The sequence below is a fragment of the Varanus komodoensis genome, unplaced genomic scaffold, assembly GCF_004798865.1.
Source record: "Varanus komodoensis strain SLA01 unplaced genomic scaffold, ASM479886v1 scaffold1, whole genome shotgun sequence".
Classification (NCBI taxonomy): domain Eukaryota; kingdom Metazoa; phylum Chordata; class Lepidosauria; order Squamata; family Varanidae; genus Varanus; species Varanus komodoensis.
Window position 1 is genome coordinate 108,114,224 of NW_025335268.1, and position 23,422 is coordinate 108,137,645.

The 23,422-nt window shown below is 41.6% G+C and overlaps 1 protein-coding gene across 1 annotated transcript in view; it reads left to right on the forward strand.

Moving 5' to 3' along the window:
• GRK5 (G protein-coupled receptor kinase 5) overlaps window positions 1–23,422 on the forward strand; it is a 197,748-nt gene that overhangs the window by 57,165 nt on the left and 117,161 nt on the right. The window contains exon 2 of the mRNA XM_044439879.1: window positions 76–171. Within this exon, the coding sequence (XP_044295814.1) occupies window positions 76–171 (96 nt within the window). The remainder of the gene's footprint in view (window positions 1–75; window positions 172–23,422) is intronic.

The following is a 23,422-nucleotide window of genomic DNA, read 5'->3' on the forward strand; positions in this document are numbered from 1 at the left end:
AGAGGGAGGGACAGGAGGAAAAAAAAGACTGATTCTTTAAAGAAATTAATCTGAACATCATTTCTTCTCTTTCAGGTGGAGGAGGAAAGCGCAAAGGTAAAAGCAAAAAATGGAAGGAAATCCTCAAATTTCCTCACATTAGCCAGTGTGAAGATCTTCGAAGAACAATAGGTAAGAACCGGTTTCCTGCTTTTGTTTTTCCAAATGTTCTGATTGATGGTCTTCCATGTGTGAGAACCTCTTCAAACCTGGTGCCCTCCAAATGCCTTGGACGATGACTCTCATAATTTCCAGTGGCCATGGTGTAACCCGTGACATGACCGTAGCCCTGCTGGCTGGGAATTAGGATTTGTAGTGCAAGACATCAGCTGGGCACCAGTTTGGGGAAAGCTGATGTAGAAAGATACAGGAGGCTTGTTTTTAATATAATTGTAATAGCTGAACAACAGCTGAATAATAAAAAAATGAACCCCCTTCCAAAATAAAGATAGGCTTGCAAGTATTCCTTACTGTGCTCAATAAGAAATAAGGCATGTACAAAAACAAGGGAATTTCCACATGTTATCAAAGGGAGCTCAGATTAGCTCCAAATGAAGTTCCTGAGGCTGCTTTCCCAGCATGCCAGATCAGTAAACATGGGAAAAGATGCAGATCGTTTGGTAGCGCGGTGACCACATTTTCTTAACTGAGATACACAGTGAAGAAACTCACTGTCTGTCATGCAAGAAGCATTCTGTTGGTTACTCACATGGTTCAAGCAGTCTTTCTGTTGGCTAATTCTATTAAACAAATAAAATAAAGGCAAAAGGCACTGTACCAATCTGCAATCCCCTTCCTTCCCTTCACACCTGAAGGGCCTTTCCAGCTTGGGACCCCAGTACTTGGCAGAGGCCTTCTCCAGCTGCAGTCCACCTCAGCACCATGCTCAGCATCTGAGCCTTCCTCCAAAAACTACTTCCTACAGTGGCAACAAAGAAAGTGGAGGAACTCCTCTCTGATCATGTCCAGATTTGTAATAGTCTTCCCACTGAGGCTCACCCGGCAGCAACTTTACTGTCTTTTCAGCACCATGTTAAGACTGCTCACTTTGTCAAGGCACTTACCACCTCCAAATAAACATATGGGGGCAGGGTGTGTTGTAGAGTTTTTTTGTGGGGCAAACCCAGTGATAGAGAAACTTATCTATCTATCTATTTATTTGGAAAATTTCTATGCCGCCCCATTCGGCGAAGCCTCGGGGCAGCTTACAAATAACTCAATTAAAATACAATAAGTTAACAATATAAAATAAGTTGCCCTGGTCAAAAAATAAAATAAATAAATACTATTAACAGTTAAAATGACGCTTGAATATCTTAGTGTCTTAAGTTATTGAAACCTCTACTTTTCAGTGTTGTTTATATTTTATATTGTACTTACTGTATTTTATTAACTGTTTTACACCACCCAGATAGTGTAGAGAGAGTGCCCAGTTCTTGCATATTACCGTCTGCTGAGATAGATTTGTCAGCACAAAGCAAGTGCAATGGGCAGAGCCCTCAAGCAGTTGTAGCTGCCCTAAGAGAAGAGCTTTTCTGAGAAAGAGGGTAGGAGAGGCTGTTTCTTTTTGGGTTGAGCTCTTTACATAGGCAGGTGCGTCTCCCGTACCTCAAGGAGAACGCTGTTTTGATTTATATGGCTTTGTAACCTGTTAAGTTCAAATAAAAGGACTGTGCTTCTAAGTCTCATGTAAGTCTGCTGTAGAGGAAAAGAGAGAGGAGCCCTGTTCAGTGGTATAGAAATGAATGAATAAACAAATGAATAGATAAATAAATAAAATTGCATCCTGTCTTCCAGACCTGGGGATGGTGGAGACTGAAGTGATACCTGGATCTACTTGTAGATCTCTCATTGACTTGCACTAGATCTTCAGTTTCCAATTGTGGAAAACAGCTGCCATAAGATGAATTTCCTTTCATCCTGAAATACACTGCTAAAATCAAGAAAACTTGCAGTAACTAGGTGTGGGGGTACTGTGCATTCCATTTAGCTTTAATTTTCAAAATGAATTCCTGTTCCTGTTTTCAGAATTCTTTAATTAATCCTTTACTCCTGTCAGTCTATTTAGTGGTAGCTTACCTTGAATTCACCAGTAGTTTTGGACTAAAAGACCAAGAAACCATAGCCACTGATCAGGAATACTGGGAATGATGATCCAAAATATTTGGAGGGGCACCTCATTAGCTATTTAGGAATCCCTAGTTCATTGCATAAGGTTCTGGTTGGTGGATTCCAGAGTCCTAGGTGGTCACAAACTGGAATTTTGCCTTCCCCTTTTTAGCAGTTGTGGTGGTTTGGGAAGCTCTGCATGTTCCCTGGCTCTTGTCTTTCTTGTTCTTCTCTGTTGAGTGAGGCAGAATCCTTGCAGCTGTCTTAGATTAACTGACTGCTTCCTGGTCCTCATGGCCACACACAAAAGGTTTGCATGGGTCATCCCTCATTTGAATTTGGTGGACCCATTCCAAATGCAGTGCCACTGGACTTGCTCACAATTTTGGTGTATTAATCTGGGCAAAAGGCTATGGATTTTTATCTGAAGTTACCTATTGAGAAAAAAGTTACCTATTGAGAATTGATAGATGATTCAAAACTGGAAGTCAGATTGTGCAGAAACATTTGATGGTGGCATAGAAGACGTTAAACAAGTTAAACAGAAGAAAAGTCTAAGTAACAACTGGATATTATCCATCTGAGGTGATTCTATAGTCTTTCTTGCCCCTGCCCTCTCTCTGTTCTACATTCTCTTATGTTTTGAAACATCTCTTCTGCTAATGAAGCTGTGCTGGGGAAGCTCCATTTTGAATCTCCCTATACATTCCAACATAAGCCAAGTATTGTAATGTAAGCATGCAGGGTTGATCATATCTCAGGAAACAGCAAATATGCCCAGATGAGCTGAATCATATTCATAATCTTCAGAACCACTGTACACTTTCTTCAAGATGTACACTTTCTTCAACCACCAGCTAAGTGGTGGTTATTAAGAAATCACACCATTCTTGGTGTGCCTTCATAATGAACATGCACCTGAAAAGGGCAGCTGTAATGCTGGTATTTCCATTGGATGTCGCTGACAATTGGTAAGTGTTGGTAATTTCAATACCCAGCCCCTGATTGCTCAAGAGGTCCAGTGTAAAATTCTATCCCCAAAACCATATTTTTCATAAAAGATGCCTATACTTCTAGCACTAATCAGAAATAATCCATCTGGAAAATGGCATTCATCATGCCTTGAGTCCTTGTGATTTGAACAAATATTGCCAACACCTTAATACATTATTTTAAACAGCTATGGTATTGAGTAATGGCTTCCATATTACATGAACTAGTGTTTAACTATGACTAAAAGCTATTGTTTAGCTATTCTTGGATCTCTTCTCTTAAAATGCTTGAGGCTCAAATATATTTTCTTTGAAAACTGTCCCAGTGCTGGACACACTGTGGAGTGTTTTTGCAGCTATTGCAGGCTTTGGATATATCTGCTTTATTGAGATGCATGGAATCAAGAGAAAAAATGTATTTTTCCCCTTCATACCATTAGAGAAAGTATGTGAAAAACAAGCCATTTTATGCATCTAGGGAGACTGGAAACTAACACTGAAAGAAGAGGCTGCCTGTGCTTGACAGCTTCCAGGACTTTAAGAGGTCCCTAGAGAATTGAGTTTAAATGATCTCAGCCCGCATTCTATTTACAGAATTTATTTTGCAAAACTTAATCCATTAAGGATTACCTTGGCAATGGTCAACAAGAAAGCAGGAAAGCTGTTGCTCTTTTCCCATAAAGAGCAGACAACAAAATCCCCACCTCCTATCCTAGAGAAGCTAGAGAAGCCTTATTTGATTATTATTATTATTATTTTACAATCTTAGTACTAATACCACTAAGTATTTTATTTTATTTATTTTATTTGTGGTCACGAGTTGAACATTTCCTACTGTGAATTCCCATGCACATGGTGTTTAAATGTTATGCCATATACTGAATTTGGTGAGTAATCTAATACAGTTGGAAGGTGCCTTTTTAAAAAAGAGTTTATTTATTACTGAAATTTGTGGGGAGTTGATTTTAAGAGTTTTATGATTGCATCAGGTAGCACCAAGTAATGAATTCTAATTAGTACTTATTCAGTGTTTGAAATTGGAAAGTGGTGTATTTATGTTCCACATGCTTGCTGAGAAATATTAGCAAATTGTTAAATGAACTGAAACCAAGTTTAACGGCCAGATGAGATGTGAGATCAGTGAGGGAGGAAATGTACAGGTGTGGTGCAATTATTGTTTCCCTCTCTTGTTATCTTTGCAGCTGATCACAGTTTCTAGAAGGAAGATTTGCATTTGAGAACAGTGTTTGCTTCCAGTTTTCAGGCCCTTCTTCAAGGCAACCTCTGCCTCCTCACCCCCTTTGTCACCAGTTGCTATTGGTCGTCCTCCTTTTTTCATCACTGCTTCTGCTTGCTTTCTTGACAGGCAGGGAGCCAGTGAGAAAGTAGGCAGTGGCATCTTCTGCTGCTCCTTCTCACCAATACCTTTACCTGGGTGAGAGTGAGCGTCAGCTGAACAAACTGGTTGCAGTGGTGAAGAAGAGGAGTAAATCTGGGGAGTTCTCATCAGTGAGTCCTTGCTGGAGTGAGAACCTGCCACCGCTGCATAGCGGTGCCAGTCCTTGATGGGAATCAGTGTGGGATGACAGGTGAAACCGCTCTCTCTCTCTCAAAACTGTGGCACCAGTCCAAATCAGCCTACCCTGAGGCTATTTATTAAAAATTAGTTTCTGAGAGCTCCACTGATGGATCTCCTGTGTCGTTGGAGATATGTTGTTCACGGAAGAACATAACAGTGATTCAGGATTTTTGAAAGCATGTCATTGTTAGGGCAATTCATATACAGATCTGGAGCATTGCTAAAGTTGGCTTGATGACAGTTTTCACTTTCAGTGGTCACTCTGCCAACTGAAATTTCCCTTATGTATAGTTATGCCTTGAGTCCTGTCCCTCTCCTTCCTGGTGCAATAGCAACAGGTAATGTAATACTTACTGTGCCACAGACTCTGCTTAAGGTTAAGCCTTCTTCTGCTACAAGCTCCTATTCTTATCTCCTTGGCTATATTTCTCTTGTAAACCATTGAAACAGTGTTGAGTGACTTGTCACATGTTAAATGACATCATAGCTGAGGAGGACTAAAATCCAAATAATAGACCCAATAAAAACATAGCAAAAGGGCCAGTGTGCTAATTGTTTAAAATGATGCAATACTGAGATAATTATACTCTGAGTCTTCAGTAAAGATCTGTTGAATTCTGATGTTTCATTAGCGACATGGGGTACAGAGATGCTGTTTGTCCTCAGAGCATACCTGGATTAGGTCCGGTTGGACCTAGATGATGGTTTCATGTCAAAGTATAACAAAGGTCTTATGATTATGGTTATGGTTTCATTAAGGGGGCAAGGACCAGAGCAAAATGTTGCAATGTAGTCCCATCCTGTCTCTCCCGTTCCAGGTTCCAGCCAGCCTGGAACAAAAGACTGCTGTAAATCCAAGAAGCCTTGAAACCTGATGGATTTTTTCTGCTAGGAAGACAACTTAATTGGTCAATGAAATATGGAAACTGGAATTGGATACCAAAGGAGCCAGAGGCCTTTATTCTTGATTTATACATTTCAGTGAGGAGTCCTATAATAATGACCTCTTTCTCCTTCAGTTCCTTTGTTTGGCTCTTTCTTGGCTTTTTCCTACCACTTCATGCCATTTTACCTTAGTCTTGAAAGGGCCATGTATAGAGGAGAATACCTAATCCTGATCCTGTTGGAACCATCAACAGCATCCTTCCTGCCATATTATTGATGCTTTCCTGTTTTCTGCAATTTGGCACTTGGTTTTCAGTTTAATTCTCCAAATGCCTTTTTCAGCTTGTTCTGAAAAAGGGAAAAGCATGCTACAATTAAAGTTAAAAGTCCAGTGTCATTTAAGCTTTAGACTGTATGTACTGTATATGGTACCGGGCTTTGGTGAGAATGTTACATCCCATTCAAAACTGAAAAAGAGTGCAGTATGAATTTCTGATACAGATATCATCAGAAGGTTGTATGTACCAGATTGGGCAAACTCAAGACAAGGCAAACTCAGATCTAGCTAGCTCTAGATTTGCACAAAAGTCATTGGTTGTTAGTTCATGAATTTACTTACAAAATACAGTAGTTGTGTATCAACAACTCTTTGTTGTCCTCACACTTGTAAATAAAGCTTGCAGGAGACTGAAAGTAAGAACGTCATTAAAAGCAAAAAGAGCACTTAGTAAAAGGCAAAAAGAGTAGGAACAGATGCACGTGGGGGCAGGTATAGGGGCACCCTCTTTCCAGCATCCTGTTAGATTTGCTTCTGCCAATGCAGGTGATCATCTCTTTCATCCTTGATCAACTCATTTCATAAATTCCTTCCTCTTTCAAGGCAGCACAAATGTCACAAAGATCAGCCCCCAACTTATTTCCTGCCCTTTCCTAGAACAGCTGGCCAAGACTGGCATTGGCAGCAAAGATTATTGAACAACAACATAGATTAAACTGAGCATTTCTGTGACAAGAATGTCTTGTCTAACAGATTAGACCTCCAAATGGCCAACAGAACGTCATTAGCATGATAAAACATAAACGTAATAGCACACAATTTATAAAAGGAGGAACGAAACAAATCCTTACAGTCTACAGAGTTTCGAACATGGGAAAAGATCTTGAGTAGTCTCAAGTCTTCTGGCATGGATTTGTTTTTCCATGAGTAGATGGGCTTTGACCAAAGAAAAGGAAGGTATTTTTTGTCCCTTCTGAAATGATTTGAGCCTCTCAGGAACTGGGTTCTGTCTTGGCACAAATTGTTAAAAATCCTTTTGGACCTTGATTTTACTTACTGTTTGAACTGACAATTTACACAAGAACAGAAAGAAGGTTGCCTTAATGCAATTTGCCTATCTAGGGCAGCCTTCCCCAGCCTGGTGCCCTCCAGATAAGTTGGACTATGGTTCCCAGAATCTCCCAGCTGACCATGCAGGGAATTGTATACCGCGCTGTTGGGGAATGCTGGGGGTTGTATTCCAGTGTATCTGGAGGGTACTAGTTTGTGGAAAGCTGGTTTAGGGTTTTCAGGGTTGGTTTTCTTATTGGAATATGAGGATGGGGATTTATATTTTCAGTAAATGGTTTAGTTTACTGAAAACCACTCTTCACTAACTCTCATACTTGTTCTTTTGAGCCCCTTTGTCCCCTGTGTCGCACTTTTCTTTGTTTCTGGTATTCCAGTATGCTCTAGTTAACTTACCTCAAATTGCTCTTGACCATCCGTTTCTCTGCTTCTCAGGTGACTGGCCCCTTTTGCGTCAGCCTGCCATCCAGCATTTGTCTGCCCTGCTCCGTCTCTTTCTGCTTGCCCGTCTTTTGTTTTCCTTATTGTTTGTAAGCTCTATGAAGGTCAGACGTCTGCCTAGGAGTGAGCTAAAAGAGTTTTACTAGCTTGCTAGTAATATGCCTGGCCTGATTCCTTGTACTTTCAGAAATATACTCAAAGAGGTCCAGGGGAAATATACTAGGGTGTTTAAAATTCATGTTCTTCAAAATCCACAGCAGCAGGTCTTGGTATGTGCATGGAGTGGCTGCCATTGCCCTTGTTCTGAAAAGTGGGAGTTTTCAATGTGGGGAAAAGATGAACTCTAAAGGGATAGTCTGTACTTGTCTGGAAGGAGCAGATGTGTACATCCTTCTTTGACTTATGGAGACAGTGAAAGAAAACATGATAGACATCTTGAAATACAACAAAATGATCATCAAATGTCTGAAAGCATTTCCAGTTTGAGCAAGTGTTGTGATGTGCAAGATGCTACCTTGGAAGTGCATGAGACCATATCTGGACAGGCTATCAATCCCAAAACATTTTATTTATTTAACACTTTTGTATACCATTTTGTAGGCAGGCAGCTCTCTAGACTGTTTACATAATAAAAAGCAACAACATAAAACACCATAGATAACACATTTAAATACAATGTAGACAATTAAAACCACAATATCAATAATAATATAACAGCATAGAAGGAACTCCAAATAATAGTTTAACAACAGAGTGGAATTATCTTAAATGTCATAATTAAGGAAGCTAAAATGTAACTTAAAATTCAATTCCAATTAATATCATCAACAATTAAGATGCTGCTTAAATGAAAATGTCTTAGTCTGGTGCTAGAATATGTCGTAAGGACAGCGCTTGACAAATATCTTTGGGAAGTCGATCCCACAGATGGGGCACCAAAAGTGAGAAGGCCCTGCCCTGAGTAGTCATCTTCTTACCTTCTTTTAGAGATGGCTCCTGGAACAGGGCCTCTGATGACAATCTCAGGGTCTGGGCAAGCTTATACGGATGGCGATAGGTCCTAAACCGTTTAGGGCTTTATACAGCAAAACAAACACCTTGAAGCAGGCCCAGACTTAAATGGGCAACCAGTGTAATTCATAGAGGACTGGTGTAATGTTTGGTACTACCAGTCCCCATCAGCAGCCTAGCTCCTCTATTTTGCACCAACTGTAACTTCCAGACCATTTTCAAGGGCAGTCCAACATAGAGCGCAATTTATTTATTTATTTGTTTGTTTATTTATTTATTAAAACATTTCTATGCCGCCCCTTGCCGAAGCCTCGGGGCGGCTCACAGCATACAATAAAATACACAATAAATTAAAACAATAACAATTAAAGCATATACATTAGAATACAATAAGCCACCCTGGCCAAATAAAATTCAATAGTATTAACATTTAAAATACAGTAGTCCAACCAAGAGGTTAACAGGGCACGGATTACTGTTGCTAGGTCCTGCCTGTCCAGATATGGTCGAAGTCGATGAATTAATTGGAACTGATAGAAGGCGCTTCTGACTACCCAGCCAGCCTGGCGAATCCTGTCCTGTAGAGGGAGTGCAGCCCCATCCAAGACAAGGCAGATCACAAAAAGATGTCACTCAGTACTATAATCTGTGATAGAAACCAGACTAATAAGCTTTACAATTCATTCAAGCATATAACATGCCTCTTGAGTCTATCTGCCACACGTGCACACTCACACCTATACACACACAAACATACACGGAGAGAATTAAGTTTAGTCCTATTTGGCTGTAATCATGTATCAACTTAACTTAGAGTAAGACTCGTTAAACTGAAAGGGATTTACTTCTGAATGCAATTTGGGCTCCAGTATAAAGTCACAGAGAAGTAGACCAGTGTTGAAATGCCTTGCTTTCCTGGTGTAGCAAATTGATCCCCATCATAAGATCCTGATAGTCATTGCTGAGTTACTGCAGCGTATCTCACTGCCTCTGACCTTTGCTCTCCAGCAGTTGTTCAGCTTTTAGGATCCTTTTAGTATTGCCACCCAAGTGTGATAGCGGCAATCCAGTATTTCTCGACCACTTGGAGTACATCTTCAGTCTGAAAGGTTTTTCACAGTCATCTCATTAAGTTCGGAGAGATGGAAAGGAAAAATTATTATTATTATTATTATTATAACAGTTCTATGCCGCCCCTTGCCGAAACCTCGGGGCGGCTTACAACATGATAAAATACATTGAAATACAATAGTACATAATAAATTACCATTAAATATAACAATACAAAAAATACATTGATTTACAAATACAAAATTAAAATTATCAGTATAAAATAAAAATATAGGAGGAGAAAGAAAAGGAAGAAGAAGTTGCCCAGGCCAGATCATATGTTTTAACAATTGAAATGATGTTTAAATAAAAAGGTCTTTACCTGGCGCCGAAAAACCAGTAACGACGGTGCCAGGCGGACCTCTTTGGGGAGTGAATTCCATAGGTTGGGTGCCACCGCAGAGAAAGCCCTCCTCCGGGTACTTACTCTCCTAATTTCTTTCATGGAGGGTTCCTGGAGAAGGGACTCTCCCGCAGATCTCAAAGGGCGGTCGGGCATATACGGACGTAAGCGCTCGTTCAGGTAGCCAGGACCCAAGCCGTTTAGGGCTTTGTAGGTCATAATCAACACCTTGAATTGGGCCCGGGCTTCAATGGGAAGCCAGTGAAGTTGACGGAGGACTGGAGTCATGTGAGCATAACGCCCCGTCCCCGTCAGCAACCTGGCAGCTCTATTTTGCACCAATTGAAGTGTTCGGACTGTCTTCAGGGGAAGCCCCACGTAAAGCGCGTTACAGAAGTCTAGCTGGGAAGTCAGCAGCGCGTGTGTCACCGTCGCCAGGCAGTCGTACTCCAGGTAGGGGCGCAGCTGATTAATCAGCCGAAGCTGAAGGAAGGCGTTCCTCACTACCGCTGCCACCTGAGCTTCCAAAGAAAGCTCCGGGTCGAGAAGTACTCCTAAGCTGTGGACCTTATCCCTAAGAGGGAGTGTTGCACCATTCAGGACCAGGTCAAATCCACCCTCTCCGAAACCCGATCCGCCAACTAACAGGACCTCCGTCTTGTCTGGGTTGAGTTTCAGTTTATTGGCCCTCATCCATTCCCTTACCTCGGCCAAGCACCGGTTCAGCACAGCCACTGCCTCACCTGGATTAGTAATAGTAAGTATCTATCAGGAGAAAATAGGGGAAAGCATGTGTCTTTCCATGAAGGGACCATGAGCAAGGGATTATTCAAACATTAAGAAAAACCAAGTGGTATGATCATTTTTGGTTTGAGCCAGTTCAGATGCAGATGGAAAATTAAAAAGTCAAAAACAGCAACAGCCCCCAACCATTCCCTCAATAGTCAAAATTAAGTTTCTGGGAGGAAACGCTAAACTAAGATTTATTTGTATATAAGTGTTCTTATATTTTATATTTCTATTATATTTTATAGAATATATGTCATTGCATTTTCATTAAAATTGTTATGGTATTTTATTATTGCATTTATGCTTATATTTTGTTTACCACTTTGGGTAGAATTGATCCAGACAGTTTGCTTGTAAATATTCAACAATTCAAATAAATAAAATATATCATTCTCCTGCCAAGATGCTCAAGCAATACAATCCAGAAAGTCCTGTATTTATTTTCCGATTTATATCCTGCCTTTTTCCTACAAAGGGCTCAAGGCAGCTTACATCTCCTCCTCCATCTTATCCCCACAACAACAACCCTGTGAGGTAGGCTGGGCTGAGAGTCTGTGACTGGCCCAAAGTCACCCAGTTGGCTCTGTGGCTGAGCGGGGACTCGTGTTTTTGAATATGGTATTTTGAACATTTGTGTGTCTAGGAATAAGGGCTGAAAAAAAGTCTCCCTAAATCATGCAATATGTTTCCAATGTGATACAAATAGATGAGGTGTGTGCAAGTGCTGGCCATCCCGCTATTTGCTCCTATATCTTCTATCAACTCTCACCACTGATAAAAGCCGTAAGCTAAAACATCTGGATCCATTGTTGCTATCATGAAGAGAAGGCCTGACTTTTGTTCCAAGCCCAATTGTATATGTGATATAATACATCTTTTTTTGGACCATGAGCACATTTGCAAATTTGAGAAACTGCTACAGATACCACCACAAAATGTCTATTCAGTGGATTGCTTCTTTGGTTGCTTCTACCTGTTGGGTTTATGAATCTGAGGATTTATATTTTTTAGCAAAAGCTTTTTTGTCAATTGGACACTGCAGCATCTTTTTAGGAATGGATTGTGGTGGTGCAATACAGCTAATGCTTCTTTTAAACACATATTTTGACAGTACTTGCTTTATTTTGGGAGCAGATTATTACACAGATAAATTTACACAGGGAAGTTTGGAGCACTTTCATATTCACTAATGTACACAGTCTAGACGGCATGTAATATCTGCAACCTTCACACCAGGTGGGCAGTTAATTATTCAGTTCACACGTCCATCACAAACCCAACTTTCCATGTTCCTAATGGTCGTATCTCCCGCTACCAGAAGCCCCCCTTTCCCTGAAGGCATATCCTTCTGTGAGAGGATACAAGCTCCCTTGCCAAGGAATGGGATTATTGGGATTACTTCCCTCCTTTTCCAAGACCCCCTTCCTGCATGACCACTGAGGAGCTGTCACTCAAGAGTTGGAACCCTGCTCATTGGTCCCCTCATCATCTAGCCTATCAACCTCTGTTTGCTTCTCCAGATCAGCGACCTTGACTTCAAGGGAACAAATATGTTCCCCGAGAGCCAGGAATCATTACACTGAGCATACACCCATGTCTTCTGTCCAGGTAGCAGATGGCACTCAGTGCATTACACTGCATAGCACCCTGCACTGTTTCTGGCTTTCCATTTTCATAATTGCTTTCATTGGTATAAGTGAGTTTGTTCACCTGAAAAACAAAAACAGAATGAAGAAACTTAATAGAATCCAAAATCCCCTTGGTTTTTCAGCTGTGCACAAAGTTGAACAAATACATCGAATTTCTTTGTCTTGGCATCACATTTCTGTCAAATTGACCTTTATAAGCTCAGCTCAAAGGTAACAAAACACTGTGCAAGATTTTGGGTTCTTCAGAACTTTCCGTCAGAGGAGATGGCAAAAAAGGGGAAAAAAGTCAGGGTTGTGGGGGTGGGAGAAGACATGTGGCTCATGGTCAAGCCGGGAACTCAGTATTTGGTGATGGTCTTCAGAGTAAAAGTGGGAGGGAGCCACAGACATGCCAGTCAGGCTTTATCAAGTACAGAAGTCATTTTATATTGAATCTAAAATTCTGGGTCTGTAGTGTAACTTTAGTAGCTTATAAAACAAAGATGAGTTTGAGGTGGTTTAAGTCTGAGGACTGTGTTCTTGCCAGAAGCAGAAATCCAGTTGTTATCCATGATATATAAACAGCTTTCCTAGTTTTAGATAAGGCAGAATAGGAACTATAGTGGATGTGAGCAGAAACAGATGCACAAGTGGCATGTCTTCACAGGTTTTGTATGCCAGTGTGTTGCTGTCAGAAATATCAGAGCACACAGGAAATAAATGAAACCAGAACAGTTCCTCAGCTTTGCAGGGCTGTACGTTTTTTTGATTCCACAGAAGAAGGTCACAAAAACGTTGGTTAACACATATACAGACAAGTTCCTTAACCCCTTCACCATGACATCATCACCTCAAACACATCAGAATATCACCTGGGAAGATACTGAAGATGTATTTACTAGAGTAAAAAAAAAAACACCAAACAACATTACTTCAAAAATTGTTTAGGTACCTTTTAATAAAGGTTTATTGTCATAAGTCTGCAACTTGACTAATGTGATGCTAAAAATGCCATGGAGAAAAGCAAGCAGGAGTGTCAAAATCCATGAATCTGAATTTATAAAATCAGCATTTAAATCCAGCAATATTGGAGTCAACCCTATATGCATCTTCATGCTAAAAAAAGGTCATGTGGTAAATGGGAAATGTAGCTGGAAAATGTAGTACTTTTCTGTCTAAACATGCATTGAATTGTGTCCTTTTGCCATATGCTAATTTTAAGGTAGATGGTTAGTTTTAACTAATCACTTACTCTGTTTTCTGGTGGGCTTTAATGAAATTAAGAGTGGCTTTACTAGATCAAGATAATAGGATAGGACATAGGAAACAGCCTTATGCAAGGTCAGACTTCTCAATCATCTTGCTTGCTGTGACTGACTGGCAAGTGGTTTTTTTTTCCATTGCCTGATACCTGATAACATTAGTGAAGGACTCTGGGGACTGAACTCAGGAGCTTCCACTTGCAAAGTGTGTAGACTACCATGGAGCTCCTTTTCCTCAGAAATGCGAGGGACTGAATAACAGAAAATGAACATTTTGATCTTAACCCAAAGGTTTTTAGAAATGACCTATCACAGACCAGAAAACCTCTGTTCCATGAGTAGAAGGGGAAACAGGACAAACTATGCCCATGCTCCTTTTTAAAACTCTTGTGGCCTTTTCTGCTGCCACAAGGTCATAAATCTTTATTTCTCCGCTGTCTCCACCAAACCAGCATCAAATCTCCATAAGCCAGGGCTGGGCAGAAGGTAGATATCCAGATGACATAGATTTCACATCACTGCCAGCATGGTCACTGGGAAGGAATACTGCACGTCGACACCAAAAACATCTGGAGATATACCCTCTGCCCACTTTTGCTCTCAGGTATCCACTTTAGGTAGTGTGGGTTGGCTGCTGATATGGGGTAGGTAGGCCAAAAAGAGGGCGCACAACATTTCAAATAACAAGGCTTGCATTTTATTGAAGAAAAATGTCAACAGGAAAAAGTTTTAAAATCTGAATGGATGCAGACACACCACAAAAGACCATATGAGCAATCGGGTAATAAAGTAACCAGGGATAAACACATTTAGCTAACCACACTAGACTTGTCCCTCTTTCCAGGTCCCTTTTCCAAGCGGTACTTTACTGCCATTGGTAGAGCTCTCTCGGTCACATCTCTAGTTCCCGTAGCTCTGACTCCTTCTTTCCTCTGGGATTCCAGTCTTCTTTCCTTCTTTGCCTCTTTCTCTGACTCTGCTTTCTTTCATCTAAAATTATTTTCCTCTCCCTACCTCCAACCAATTGGGGCAGATGATGGATGGCCTCTTAAATTCTGCCCACTAAAAGGTCAGTCCTGTGGTCCCCGAGTTTCTCAGCTTGGAAAGCCCCTCTGAAATCAGAGACAGCAGTCCCACCTCAGAGAGCCAACCCCACTCCACTGCCCCCTTGCAGCTGGTGCAGAAATCACTGTGCCATCAGCTCCTTAATACTGGAAAAGCAACTTCGGAGCAGGAGGAAAGGGGTCCATCAGTGGATGCAGAGGAGAGGAGAGAGACCACGATGTGAATATCCTGAGCTTCTTCCCATCTCCTTCCCACCCTGCCTCCTCCAGGAAATGCTCCCACTGGTAGAGCTAAAAAACCTGTCTAACAAAAAACAGTTAAGATGGAGAATGGGAGACAAAGCTCTCCTCCACTGCCCCTCCCAGCCCACTTCGGTGCAGCAGGCGTAGGAAACTTGGAAGCCTCCAAGTTCAGAACTTTGGAACAGTGAGGACTCAGTTGATAGGATTATGCCCTACATTTTGGTTTCCTAAATTAACACTTTATCTCCACCCCTCTTACTGTCTGTTAATATTGATAACCACCTGCTTTAGGAACAGAATTTCTTGGCCATTATATTTTAACCAACCTTTTTGATCTCAGCACAGTTAAATTTGTGACTAAACTGACCAGCATAAAGGCACCCAAGGCCTTACGCCATAATATCCTACAACCAAATTCAATGCAGAAAATTGGAATATAGTTACATTTCTTCATATAGATATTTTTAAAGATGCTGCTGGATTATGCTACATTGTGTTGGATATTTTGAATTGGTTCTATATCTGCATCCATGAGATGTTTGGTACCATGTAATAGCTTTTATATGTTAACTGTAGTCATTACACAAACCCAGCATTGTATCCAATGGTGTTTTTGTACTAGTGGAAAGTATTTCCATTTGCACAAAGTGTAATACCCAGTTTTAGCCAGTCTTCTTCACCTAGTGCAGCCCTATTGCCCCTAGAAAAGCTGTTCCTGAGGACTGAGGAACACTCCAGAACTATAAAGGATTTGATGCACAGGACTACTCTATGCAGAATACACAAAACATTATCAAAAATTGGATGCCTTTGCAAAAGCACTTCCTTTTAGCACAAAGCCATCCCTGTATGCAACCCACTGGACATATTTAGTCCTGATGCTGTTTAATTCTTTTGTTGTTGTCAGTTCAATTGTTCTGATTTAGGACTCATTTTTTCCACCCTCCTAAATCTAATTCTTGATCGGAGCCTGTTTTACTAAAAGCATAAATAGGGTTAAGAATGGCTAGGCTAGAATGAAAATGTAAAAATGTATGATAGGGCCTTTCTATCTTGCATGGAAGGAGGGAGGGAGGGAAGGAAGGAAGGAATAGTCTTAACTCCGAAAGACTTTTTTTTAATGGTGCCGTGTCCAGAGTGGGGAAGGAAAACCCCACTCCAATATGACCCCTTCAAAGTTAGGGGGAGAGAGAAGTGATTTGAAGCAAAAGCCAGAATGTATGAAATTGGTGTGCTGAATATTGTTTCACGGCATGGTTTTTTGTTTTGTTTTTTTTCATTTGACATTTTTGGGCATGTGATTTAATAGTGGTTTGGCTGCTTGCAGAAAATAGGGAAGAAAATGTTCCTGGCCTTTGGCAGAAACGAAGGCAACAACCTTCCCAACACCCTCACTTCCTTCGTTTCAGGTCTGGCTTCCAGCGGGTGGGAGGCTGTCCTCACATCAGTGAGTTCAAGTGAGAACATTGTTGCACCAAGCAGCCAACAATTCGGTGGGGGGCGGGGGGGGGGGTGAAAGCAGGCAACTCTGTTCCTTTCTTATGGGGCATGTCCCAACCATTGCCAGGAAGAAAATCACTGGCGTAACGTTGCTTCCCCCATAGTAAATGTCACTCAACAGTCTGAACCACATTTTGGAATGGTTGGGGTCAGTTCAGCCTCTTACAATTCCAAGGCATATAAACTGTGGTCTGTTCAGTTTGCTCTCTGTGGATCTTTCAGAGGAGGCCAAAACACTAAAGTTTCTGTCTGCTCTGTTTCTACACTAGGCTGTGCCTGGCATTTCTTGTCTGTGTGTTAAACCAAGTATTTTGGACAAACCTCTTCTTGGGTGTTTGCATGTGGCTCACTTTAAGATTTTCCCCTTGGAGGAGGATATCGGTAATTAGTAGTAAAACAGTGAAGGTTGCCTCTGAAATGGGATCTGTCCTTCCTTTCTTTCTGTCCAAATTCTTAAATGATGGGAAATGATGGGAATTTGTGTGATGGGGAAATGTTATTTCTTTGCAAGGTATATGCCAGCTGAAGGAAAGACATGCCAGTTCCCTTTAAAAAGAAAGAAAAAAATAAAGCTGAACCATTAGTCCATCTAGCTTAGGACTCTCAGAAATTCTTTGTCTCAGGTTTTCCCAACTCTCCTGCCTGGGAAACTTTTGAAAAATCAGAGGCACCACAGACCTTTACAATGCAAAGCAAGTGGTGTCTGCTGGGTTGATTTTCCTGAAAAGGGCAGTAACCTTTCAACCTCAGCAGGCAGATTTTGACGAGGGCTTGAATTCAAGGCTTCTCCCATCTTATCTCTCCCCAGACCAATAAGCCACACAAGTCAGGAAACAACTGCCCATCTATTATATGCTTATAAAATAGTCATCTCTGTTCCCCCCACACACAACACCTGTGCGACCTTAAAATGAGCAAAGAACAAACTTGAGTAATATAATAGTCAAGTTAATGCTGCTCTTCACTTTCAGTATTGTTGGTTTGGAACATTTCACCATAATAGATAGTAAGATCAGAGGATGAGGAGACTGTAAAAGAAAAAAGTTGGCATTTTGCAAAAGTGGCCCTGAAACTTGGCATGATGAAGTCAGTAGTTGAGAGATTAGCAGAGGCCTGGTTGTCTGTTAATGTTTCCAGGTTATTTTTAGCCAAGACACAATCAGTTGAAGAACTGGTTGCACTTGTCATATTTTTAGATTGTACTCATGCCTGTTTAAGTGAAGTATTATTTTCCTCTTCCTCATAGTTGGGGTTTTAAGTTCCTAATTAGCCGAACAAAAACTATAGTCAATAGAAGGGAAGATCAAACAAAATAAGATATAATGAAGTTCAAGGGTGTTCCAGTTTCATCCTATAGATCCCAGCCAAGCCAGGAAAATAGTTGTTCTAGATTTTCACATGTGAAAGAATAAATATTTCAGTAGTGATATAGTACACATATCGCAACTGAATCAACTTTTTAAAAAATGTGCATAGAAGCAATGTGTCATTAAATGAGCACAAGCTAAGTCTTTCACAAGTTAAGTTCAAGAGAATTGGGGGTGGGATCTTTTCTTACGGGCTTCAACCTGGTCATCTAACCTTTTTCTTTCTGTAAGTCCTTGTGCTTTAGGGCAGAGGTGGGGATCTTTAGATCTTCCAGGTGTTAGACCCAAGTGCCATCAGGCCCAGCCATTGTGGTTCATGATCAGGAATTTGAGGAACTATTGTCCAAATAGTCAGGAGGGCCACAGGCTCCCCACCTGTGCTTTGCATTTTAGGGTGGGGCAGCACTTAAGTGGAAAATCATATGGTTTGTATTCAGTTGGTCAATTGCTAGTGCCTGGGATGGCCACATGTCTTGCCATATAGGGGACAGTCCTCTGTGGGAAGAGACCCTCTGTTTTACAGTCTGCCTGGTTTAAGGATGAGGAGCCATGAGAAGAAAGAGCAGGGGCCTGAATTGCTCCCCCGCAGAGTTATCAGCACTTTGTCTGCAGGCAGGGTGGGCACACAGGTCTTCTAACTAGCCTCCCTCACTCGGATGAGATGTGTTGCATTTCAGTTTAAATGATAGGCAGAATTTCTAAGTGTGCACCTCCTAAAATAAATAATGTATGTAGATAATGTATATATCTGTATCATCTTTTGTCTCCCCCTCCCCTCGGTAATGCAGTAACACTTCTTCAGTCGTGGCGGTTCCACTGTGATCTTCAGTTAAAATGCTTCGGATAACACAACTAAGAAAAAGTATTTCCTGATTCCCTGTCAGGATATGTTGTGCTGGGCTGGACAGATCAATAACTTGACCCTGAATTGATCAAGCAGAGGCTTATACTTGCGTGCGCATCAGTTTTACTACGCAAGACTGCAATGGCCTTTTCACTTTGGTTTTTCACTTGGCACAGCATTTATCCTGGAGGTAAACTTAAGACCGGAACTCTGCCTTTGCAGAGCACAACAGTCAATCTGCTTATACTTGAACATGCTGTTTATTGTATTTTGGTACTGCCCTTCAATCGTAATTCCCAGTTTCAAAATGTAAACATAAGCTTCCACAAAACTATAAAAGTAACATAAATCAGTAATAAAGGAATAAAACTTTATGAAAGCTTGGGAAAATAATGAAGTATTCACTTGGCACTGAAAGAACAATAAGGTAGGCACCAAACAAATCTCTCGACAGACCTACTTGCACTACTGAGGTACCACCACTGAGTACGCTTTCTTTCTGGTAGGGTATTTGTTGCTGTAAAAGTATTTGAATGACTTGTTAAAACTTTTTATTTGTATTTCATTTTCCCCTACCCTTTCCACCCTTGCAAGAAACCCAAAACAACTTAGATGATTCTCGTTTCCATGTTATTCTCACAACAACCCTGTAAGGTAGGTTAGGCTTGGAATAAGTGGCTAGGCTCACATCACCCAGTGAGCTTCATAGCTACCTGGGAAGTAGAACCCGATCTCCCAAGACCCAGCACAACATTCTCACCACTTTGACCTGGAGGCTCCTTGACATTTGCACATCAAGGCTTGAAAATTCCATTCTACTTAGAACTAGGGTTAAATCTTTCCATTGAGATGCATTCTCAGTACTGTTGTTGCACTATTTTTAGAGCACACCAAACTGTCTGTGCATTTTTTAGAGTGGCCACTTCAGTGGTCCCTACTGGATGTGATTGGCTTTCCTTATAGTGGTTCTGCTGGAATATTTTTAGCATCACAGCAGTTGGAAATTCAATGGGTAGAATAATATCGTTCATCTCTTCAAATTGTGGGTGTTTTGCTTTCTTTCAAAAGATGCTTTCTGCATGGAACTAAGCATTAACCAGTCACTGAAATGATTTCCTGGCCAGCTTGGGTGTACATATTCGAGGTGCAAAGAGGGATCCAGCCTCTTTTCCCATTCCCACATACCCTGTCCTGGTGTGACCAAACCGAGGCTCAGGAACCACATCCAGTTCCCTGAATTTATTTTGCTGCTCGCTGCCTGCGGACACTTGTTGCCACTTGCTGCCCACAGCCACCGCCTGTGGGCACCCTCTTGTTGATATTTACTGAATGTGACACTTCTGTAGAGCAAGTCCAGCCATTCCTGCCCTGTACTCTCCCTTGATCACAGAACCAACTTGCAGGGTTGGGCTCACTATCTTGGATTATTGTTATTGTTGTACAACCCAGTACAATACACCACCCAGTCCCAAAGTCTGGAACTCTAGGCAGCTAGAAATCGAGGGTTGGGTCTTCTTTCCACCAGCAGGAGATTCCCTGGGTTGGATCAACATTTTGTTAGTGAATACCTTTCTGAAACCCATGGGTCTTAATTGACTAATGACAAACTGAAGTGTTATAGATGTCAATCGATGGGTCAATTTTTAAATCGGTTTAGAAAACATGTCTAAATCCGGAACCAGCCACCGGAGTGGAGTTTCTGCTGGCAGAAGGTGAAAGGTGGCCATCTTTATTGACCCCCCCCCCCCCAGTCCTGCCTTTGGCAGCCCCCATAAATCCTGCAGAGGAGAATTTTGTAGTGCTACAGAGCAGTTTGTCAGGGAGGGGGTTGCCATTGCTTGCTCTTTGTGGCCCCACTGATGGGTCAGAAATGGTTGCAAGTGGCCTGTGAGCTCCCTCAGATGCCAAGTTCAAAGGAAAGGTGGCTGCTTTGTGAAGTTCCAAGCGGGAGCGGGAGTCAGCAAGGCTTACCGTTCAGTTCTGGTAGTTGTTGCCGGGACCACCGTATACTGAATTAGCAAAGCTGTTCCTGCTTTCACAATATTTCAGATTAGGGTTTATATTCCTTACACGCTTGAGTGAGAGTCCCTGAAAAGAGCAGCAGTGTGGCGTTTTCCTCCCTCCTAAATAGCTCTGCAGTTATGAGCATGCACGATCCTTTTATTTTCTTGAGCTTCAGATAATTCAAAGGCAGTTGTTTCCAAATGAGAACAGTGATTCAGGCAACCCAGATGCAGCCAGTTACACTATCTGGGAGCAAAGTGTTGCTGCTTGGTGTCTCTCACTCCCCACTTTTTCGCTACTTCGCAAATGAGATCAGTGGAAAGCCAAATGGGGAGGACATGGAGGTGGCAAAATCTGCTGGAGGAAATGTACTTTTCCATGCACGTCTGGCTTGCTGGACTGCACATTCCTCTCTACCTGATGACAGTATTATATGCTAGGCTGTGGTGGTAGTTAGGCAGCTACCCAAAGCAGTAGATTTCAGGTGCCAATGAAACTTTCCATCGACTGGGGCAGGCTCAGTGCAAGCTGCAACAATTCTCACTTCAAACAGTTTTTATGCTGGCTAACCTGGGGTATTTTCAACAGATGTTATTTCCTAAACCTCCAAATTCTGGCTATGACTGTACTCCATACCTGAACCCATAACACACTGCCTAGAAAGAAATACATTGAAGCTTTTTGATGTTTCATATTTTGCCATTGCTGGCATTTTACAGGCATGGTCAATGACTCAACCTTGATTTTTTCCTAGTTGGACTGCTCTGGGAGTTGTAACCTCAGAAGCCCTTGCCTTGCAGTGGGGCAGGGAGAACTGTGGAATGCAAAGAGACCTCAGCATACCTGCTGTTAGAATCAATCCAAAGCACACTGACGTGTAAGAAGGATCATTCTTGGAGCTGGTGGCAGTGTGTACACATAAATACGTACTCTCTACAGCATATAAATTCAGTTCAGCTCAATGTGCATTAGAGAAGCACTCTTAAGACCAGGTTTTCAGAAAACAAACACATAGTTTATTTAACCCATGGCTTGTTGCCCAACCCAGAGTTTGTTCGGCAAATGAACACACTGTGGGTTGTTTTCTCAGTCCCTGGGTTGTTTCCCTCCTTTTGTGCTCACTGCCTCTCACTATCCCACATGTCTTTGTAGTGCTGTAATGCCAGTATGTAGATCTTGCAGTGTTTGTTTGTTTGTTTTTTTAACCACCTTTGTTCACCATCTTTGTAGCATGACAGAACAACCCATGAACAATCCACAGTTGTAGATATACCCATGGCTTAAACAAATGAGAATTCACAGCCGGGTAACAAATTATTGATTCCCTTTCTGCATTCCTCTGGGTAACATCATTTGTTAACAAGGCTGGATTTGCACAATCAGACAACTCAGAATTCAACATACTATGGGCCAGTGTTATATGAGAACCAGAGAATTGATTGTTTCTTTAGATCACCACTGTTTCGTATTTTTTAAATGAGAAATTTCCCATTCACGACCAAATTATATATAATACTTTTCTCACAGTCTAAGATCTTATGAATGTAATTCTATACAAGTAAACCATAGGCATGGCCCAGTGACTTGGATACCCTTTGCACCAATGGGAGCTTTCTTTCCCATGTAAATAGTGATTGTGGGAAGCCAGATGTGGACTGGGACCACAGTGGAAGGCAGAGGATTGAAGTTCTCTTATCTGCCCTTGTAGATATTCCAATCCAGATTGGGGGACCCATTCCTGTTATCTACTTCAAAAGAGATAAATCATGCAGTTAATAATTTTGTGAATGACATCTTGTCTGGTTTGGCTTCAGTATGGTATATCTGCAGTGGACACATGCATATATCGTGTGTATGTGTGAGAGAGAGAGATTCTAAAGAATCAGTGGAACTGTCATCCATTCCACAGACAGAGATCCTGCCGCCGCTGCCCCCGCCCCCCCCCCAGCATGTTCAATGAAAAAGGCATGAATTAGCAGAAGAATTAACTTGGGAATGCCTGAAACCTTTTGAGACAAAGTGTAAACAAGCTCTTAAGCATGTCTTAGCATCTGTAAGCATATGCTGAGTCTGCCTTAGCATCTATATCCTGTGTTGGTGGCAGGTAGCCCATCCTCTCACTGACTTTGGCTGTGTTAAACGGATAATATTTTTTCAGGGATGGACTGCTTCATCAATGCCTCCTAATGTTAAAGTGCTGGCACAAACAACTTTCCCTTTCAGGTCAGGCATGTCATTTTGCATTTTTCTATCTTTCCTCTCAAATCTTAAAAAACACACGCACACACAGAATATGCATGCAGATGCAGATACAGTTACAATGCAGTTTGTGAAGTTACCATTCTACATTCCAATTCTTCGCTTTTTTGGCAAGTTCCCCAAGATCGCCTTTTTATAATGCATCTTTTTGCTGTGTACATACAAGTTGTTATTAATTTCTGTCACATATCCATGTGTTGAAGTTAATATGCTGTGGTTTTTGCATATTAAAGCAGAGGTCCCCAACCTTTTTAGATCTCTGGGTAACTTTGGCAAATTGAGAAACTGCCGTGAGCACCACCCCAAAATAGCTAGTGTCATAATGGCTGCCATGGGGGGCTGACTAGTCAGAAGTAGAGCAAGAGAAATAGTGAGGATTGAGGCTTGTGGTGGGGGGAAGCAAGGCAAAGGAGTGTGGGGGGAATGAGTGGCACAAGAGTGGGGAGAAACAGCAAGGGGAAGGGGGCAAGTGAGAAAGAAGGTGCAGGGCTAGGAGGGGAGAAACAGCTAGTGGTCAGGAGAGGAAATAAAGAGAAAGAAAGGGAAATTGTCTTGTGGGTGTCATGGGACATCCCTGCATGGAACACTTTGTATCAAGGTGTCATACC